This window comes from Gossypium raimondii, chromosome 11, assembly GCF_025698545.1.
Source record: "Gossypium raimondii isolate GPD5lz chromosome 11, ASM2569854v1, whole genome shotgun sequence".
Lineage (NCBI taxonomy): Eukaryota > Viridiplantae > Streptophyta > Magnoliopsida > Malvales > Malvaceae > Gossypium > Gossypium raimondii.
The window spans coordinates 2,656,035-2,662,733 of NC_068575.1; the positions used below are offsets into that span (position 1 = coordinate 2,656,035).

General features: G+C 32.8%; 1 protein-coding gene across 1 annotated transcript; it reads right to left on the reverse strand.

The window, feature by feature from the left end:
- Nucleotides 1–2,088: 2,088 nt before the first annotated feature.
- LOC105761571 (probable auxin efflux carrier component 1d) lies at nt 2,089–5,640 on the reverse strand. The gene is made up of 6 exons (XM_012579422.2): nt 4,259–5,640; nt 3,593–3,860; nt 3,417–3,502; nt 3,189–3,346; nt 3,013–3,089; nt 2,089–2,391 (listed from the first exon to the last, which is right to left on the reverse strand). Exons 1-6 carry the CDS (start codon nt 5,358–5,360, stop codon nt 2,325–2,327), a joined length of 1,758 nt encoding a protein of 585 aa, XP_012434876.1. The 5' UTR covers nt 5,361–5,640; the 3' UTR covers nt 2,089–2,324.
- Nucleotides 5,641–6,699: the final 1,059 nt, after the last annotated feature.

Consider the following 6,699-nt stretch of genomic DNA (forward strand, 5'->3'; position numbering starts at 1 on the left):
AGACAACCGACCCAGTTCCCCAACAATCGAATATATTGTCCCCATGTCGAGTTTTATCCCAGCCTCCACGAAGAGTTGTGTAGTATTCACGGAGGAAGGCGCCTTCGTTGGTAATTGGGTGTGGGGCAACTCAAACCACCAATCGAGGCAACATGTTTGCAAACATTACCTTGGTTGGTGGCTTGAATCGCAAGTCACCCAGGTACCTCCATTATTATTCACTCACTCAATACTAACACCTCTCTCGAATTTATCTCCACCAATCAATGCACCCTCTCGATGAACCAGACAAAAAATATGATTTTTAAAAATATTATTTTCATTGTTTTACAAGTTTTTAAAGTTGTTATCTAAAAAATAAAATAAAAAATTAATTAAAACAATCTAAATTTGTTGAATTTAAGTAACAAAAATTCAAAAATTAATAAAAGCACCTACTTCAAATTCATTAAATATAATAATTAAAACATTATTATTTGAAACTACATTATTCAGTAAACATTTTGTAAAAATCAAGCATGTTTATTTGTCAATTTAACAATAATTAAATAAAATATATATTAAAAAAATCATAAATTTTTTATTTTAACCTAAAAAAACCAAAAAACCGAGACATCTAATTTCTCGATTTAGTCGTCGGACGAGTTAAGTTGATCAGTTTTAACCTCAATTTAATTGTTTTATTCATTTGGTTAGTTGAATCCAAAAAATTGAATCGACTGAAAAACCGATTTATTTTAAATTATCTAATATATATTTATATGTTATAATATATATCATATAAATCCAATCTAATAACCCAAGGTTCGTTCGATTCAATTTGGTTAGTTTTCTCAGCAAGTTAGATGGGACGACTTTCTCATGTTAAAGTCTATTAAGTTAATTCAAAAAAAGAAAACCAACTAAACATATCGATTAAACGATTGCACTCCCTAATTGTCCAATTCTAAAAACCTTGATTAAAGTCAGACTATATCAATCTTTAAAATAAAAAATTGATGGTACAATCGACTCAATCGATTATGAATCCATAAAAAATCGAGATAATAAATAACCCAATTGTTCAATTGGTTATTTTTGGCCCAATCATCAGTTTAACAATAATTAAATAAAACATTAAAAAATCAATTTAATCAATCCAACTATCAATTTAACAGATTTTTAGCTCGATTCTACTCGTCCATACCAATTTATAGACCAATTAATACGATATTTTTCTTTCAACTAATACTCGAACAAACCAATATGACCGACTGATTTGATCGATTCTTGAACAAAAAATTTTAAAAAAAATCCATAAATAAAGAGGTCTAAGTGTTGAGAGGGTTTCCAAAGAGCCGACCTAACCAGACCTAAACCTAACCTAAAAGACAGCTATGGGGCATAGACCCAATGCCCTACCTTTTTTTCAACTTGGAACCCTGCAAATGTTTTCTTTTTCGCAGACAAAAATCCCAGTCTCCAGTTACAGCTGGTTCGCCCTTTTACACCCCGGCCTTTTTATTACACCTTGCCTTTTGGTCTGCATCCTACTTATTTTCCCTATAATTTCACATTTAGTCCCTCATTTTATTAACTATTCTCACTTTGGTTTTTGAATTTAGCGGATTATCTCGATTTGGCCCTTAAACGACGATATCTCCTTCTAAAAGTGTACATTATCATTTTAATTTTTCTAAAACAATATTTACACTTCTTAACAATGTTGGTATTTTTAAATTATATATTTTTTGGAATTAAAGTGTTTTACAATTTACAAAAATCATATTTTAAAATTCCTTTTTGGTAAATGATAAAGGAACAATTTTATATAATTTAAACAAACAATGCTAGCTTTATTACGAATTGTACTTGTATGAATTTTTAATAGTAAAAGGACTTCTTAGGTAATATCACCAAACACCAGCAATAAAGCTAGCCCTTTATCTTGTGTATTAAATATATGTGGGGTTGGATTTTATTCCAACATAGGGATCCCAATTCCATTAAAAAAAGCATATATATTACCTTGAAAAAAAGGTTTTAAATAAAAATATTGCAAGAGGGCTTCACTTTTCATAAAAAGGACCAAAAAAGCAAAAAGGCAAAGGACTGAAAAAAATTAACATTAAAAACAAAAGTCTATTCCACGCACCTTTTTTTTTAATATTGTCAAAAAGATAAATAAATAAAAAAGATCAGATAATTTCACCGTAAATCACCATATCAGTTGGACAAAATTATAACAGTGATTTTTTTAAGAAGAGAAACACCAAAACGTTGCCGTTTTCAAAATGATGGGAGGGTTAATTTGGTCAGTCTCCTTTTCTTTCCTCTTGTCAGCTTCAAAGTCCCAATAGAATGTAGTAAACCAGTGTTATGGGGAGGGCAATCAGCATTCCAAATATAACCCTGCAATGAAAAATTATGTATCATCGGTAAAAAATAAAAGCCTACTCGAAAAATGAGCAAACCCATTTTTTTATGATAAGATATGGATTTGGGAGGACGTTTTGCTCATGTTTGTAATGTTATAGGGACTAGTTGGATATTTTTCCAAGTAAAGAAACCGAAATGCAATAAGGGAATGAAAAAAAAAGGTGTAATGAGAGAAATGAGAGAAGATAAAGACCATTTTGTTCATATTTGTAATGTTCAGGGACTAGTTTGCTTATTTTCTAAGCAAAGAATCTACAGGGTGTTCTATGGTATTTTTTTTTCTTTTCTTCACATAATGAAGTTTAAACATTTCTATTGACAAACAGGAGAAGAAGGGTGTCATGACTCATTGGTAAAAACCCAGATTGCATTCCGGTCCCTCTACTTGAAAAATGATCAAAATGGTCCTTTTTGGGGAGGACTGTTTTGATCAGGTTTGATATTTGCAAATCTGTCATCTTTTGTCAATACAAATTTGGGGGACCATTTTTTAAACAAGCAAGGACCAATTTGCATATTTTTCAAGTAAATGGATCAAAATGCAATTCGAACACTATATTTACAAGAAGGGAGAAAAGAGCAAAATGATCTTACCCTGTGCTCAATATATCAGGATGAACATTGTACTCCTTTGCAAAGACAAAAGGCACGATCCCTTGTGGAAGAGCTGCCTGAGAAAATTAAAACCCGAAAAACAAATTCTTAACCTCGGAATTGGAATCGGAATATACTTATTTAACGGTAGAGAATCACCGGAAAGTAGGATTTACCTGCACGATAGCAATGCGGAGAAGAACACCTCTTAACCCAACAGCAATCGAGGCAGCTGCCATAACCGCAGGACCGGTTAGGAACCGAACCGCCATGGCAAAGGTTGCGATCGTGTTCCCGCATGCAATTATCCTTGGTTGAAGTGCCATGAATAAGCCTACAAAACAACGGAACTTGAGATAAACAAGAACCCGAAATAAACAAAATCCGACAACATCGTGACTTACCAAGGCTAAACATGGCCATTCCGAGACCTGCATTGGAAAGAATCGATATCGAACCGGCTACTATAGCAGGCATTTGGATATTCCACCTACACATATGCAACAAAACAAATGAATTTGAATGCAGAGTTCAAGACAAATTTAGTGAAAAGAACAGCCGATGTAATAGTTTTACGCACTTGAACGAAACAAGAGACCAAGTGAGACCGATCAAACTCGAGTAAGTGTTGGGATTCCGGATTAGTTTTCGCCACACCATGATCAATATAAGTCTAGTCATAACACTAGCCGGAGGCATAGCGGCCGGCTTTGTTTCAATCTTCGGGTTAAGTTCAGTCGTGGAACTTGAACCAAGCTTGGAAAGAACCGGTCCTTCTCGATCGACACCACCGTTCGTTGCTGCCTTATTACCGAAAGTGAATTCGTCTCTACCATATTCATCATAATCTAAAACCCCAAAAACATGAGATTAAAGCCAAATCTAAACCCTAAACCCTAGACACAAAATTTCAGTTTTCTTGGAATTAGGTGAATTTCAATTTGGTCCCTCCAAATTTTTTAAAACTTCCATTATGCTTTTTAATTTTTTGAAAAAATTACTTAAGCTCTTCTAAATGTTTTCGAATTTCTCATTGATTTTGCAAAATTTTAATTAAAACCCCAAATTTTTTGAAAAAAAATACTCCTAAAACTTTTCAAAAATTCTAGTTAGGTCCCCAAGATCTGCTAAACCCCAAGTCAACAAGACAAAGAACACAATTACCCTAACAAAAAGAACAATCCAAAAAGACAAAAAAACACAATCAAAACATGTAATAGAACACCATAAATCAATGTTTTTATACCTTTATGATGATGATCATTGCCATAATCTCCACCTTTGAAAACATGTATACCACCTTCAGAAACAGGGGAAGCACTTGAACTCCAAACAAACATATGCAAATCCTTTCCACCACCGTCACCGCCACCGTTTGCCTTCTTGGGAGCAGTCACCGGAGAAAAGATTCCAGCACTTGTCGGAGCAGGATATGAACTACCATTTGATCTTATACCATTATTACCAAACACCCCAACGCCATTCTCTTCATCAAATCCTATCCCATAATTTGATTGCCTTGGACTGACATTGTTCTTCCCCCCGTTCACCATTGAATAAAAATCAGTATGGTTAAAACTAGAACCTCTTGGCGTTGGATTCCTAGATGATTGAAGTGAATAAATTTCAGCATTGGTTAAATTAGAAGGTCTTGGTGTTAACCCCATACCGGAATTCAAACCATGTGACCGGCGAGAAAAGATTTCCGATCTTGAGCTAGTTGATTTCCTCACAGTAACATGAAGTTTCCCATCATCACCGACTTCAGCATCGGTTTGTAAAGGTTCTTTACCATCTAATGACAAAACATCAGAATCAACTTTAAATGAAATTATAGAACCAGCAGTATCTGGGAATTGTTCAGCTATTAATAGCTTAGCACCACGATATTCAAACAAGAATAACATCAAAGTGTACCAAATTATACATTGTAAAACCACTATTTGAACCATTAAACTCCCTGAATAATCCCCATACATGCCTTTTAACAAAGGGATGCCCATTACTAAAGTATTGGGGAGTGTTGAGAGTGAAAATAAGGTTATGGACCATTCTAAGGAACCCCTTGAGCTAGTTCTTGACCATATGGCTAAAAGTACTAGGACGATGAGTTTTTGAAGGGTATCAGCGGCTATGAACTTCAAGTTCATGGTGTATGGATTGTTAGTTGATATGAAATGGAATGAAAGTAAAGGGACGGCAAATAAAGCGACGAAACGGTTGATGCCGGAACATTGATCGGGGGTGAAGATTTTCCACCATTTGACTGAACCGTAAGCTAAAATCATGGCTACGTAGAGAGGTACAACGGCGGTGAGGACATGGTAAAGGTCTGTTGCACTGATCATTGTGGGATTTTTGAAAAAGAAAATGGAAACCCAAGGTGAAAAACAGGTTGTTTTGGTTATTTTGAGGGGTTGAAGTGGTTAAAGAAGGGGGAAAAAAAGGTTCCTTTCAGCCCATTGTGGTGCTGGGGTTGATGGGTTATAAGGGAAGAAGAAGGGGAAATGGATAAGAATGGTTTTCCGGTGAGTCGGAAAATGGTTTTCAGGCGGCAATGGGTATGGGATGGGAGAGAAAAAGGAGGGAAGGGGAAAGGAGTTAATATTTAAGGGAGTTGATGGCAGACAAAGGTAATGAAAGCAAGGAGGTGTTTTTTAAAGAAGCATTTAGGTAGAGAAAAAAGGAAAAGACTTTTTCTTATATTAAAAAATTATAAATTATATTGGTAATCACTTGATTATCGATTATCAATGTGGATTTGGATGGACAATACGGTAGTTTACTTTTTATTTTACGTTATAGTATTATTACAGTATTTAATTTCACCGTCACTAACCAAACGCATCATACATCCAAATCCAACTCTAGTATTCTTTTTGTCACTCGATTGTGAAAAGTTACAACATTGTAACTCAATTATTAATATTTTTTGATTATTCAATTACGAAAAATTATAAAATAGTCACCCAATTATTCAATTTTTTCCTTTATGGTCACACAACTTAATGACCAAAAAGATAAAATTGAATAGTTGAATGATCATTTTGTAACTTTTCATGATTGAGTAACAAAAAATACTAATAGTTAAGTAACTATTTTGTAATTTTTGTAATTGAATGACAAAAATATTAATAATTAGGTGGCTATTAATATAATTTGCCCAAAAATAATGGTGTAAAAATTTGAATTAATTATTATAAAGCTGAGGTGGAACGAGTTTGAGTATTTTAATATTTTTAAAATTTAATTTAGTTTTTATTTAAAATATTTTCAATTAGTATGAAATTTATTTACATAATTAATTTGAAATTTTAATACACTTAATATTTTTCATTTATGTTGATTTATAATTTATAATTGGATTAGTAATGGTAAAATTGCACTTGTGACCTCTAAAAATTATAAAATTTGATTTAATCTTTTAAAAATTATAATTTATAATTTATAATTGAATTAATAATGTTAAAATTGCACTCTGGCATCCAAAATGATAAAAATTGATTTAATCTTTTAAAAATAATAAAGATATAGACTATTAAAATAGTGAAATTATATTTTAGTATCATAAACATATACAATTTAAATCCGGTCCTTTAAAAAAATTTTGAATTAAGCCCTACACGATATATCGTGTGGAAATCATATATTTAGAATCCAATTATGCATTGAACAAATAGTAAGTAA

Coding starts and splice junctions, on each gene's coding strand:
- LOC105761571 (XM_012579422.2), bottom strand. CDS start 5,360: ATGATCAGTGCAACAGACCTTTACCATGTCCTCACCGCCGTTGTACCT. Junction 3,347..3,416: donor AATGGCCATGTTTAGCCTTG/GTAAGTCACGAT, acceptor GTTGTTTTGTAG/GCTTATTCATGGCACTTCAA. Junction 3,090..3,188: donor TCCGCATTGCTATCGTGCAG/GTAAATCCTACT, acceptor TAATTTTCTCAG/GCAGCTCTTCCACAAGGGAT.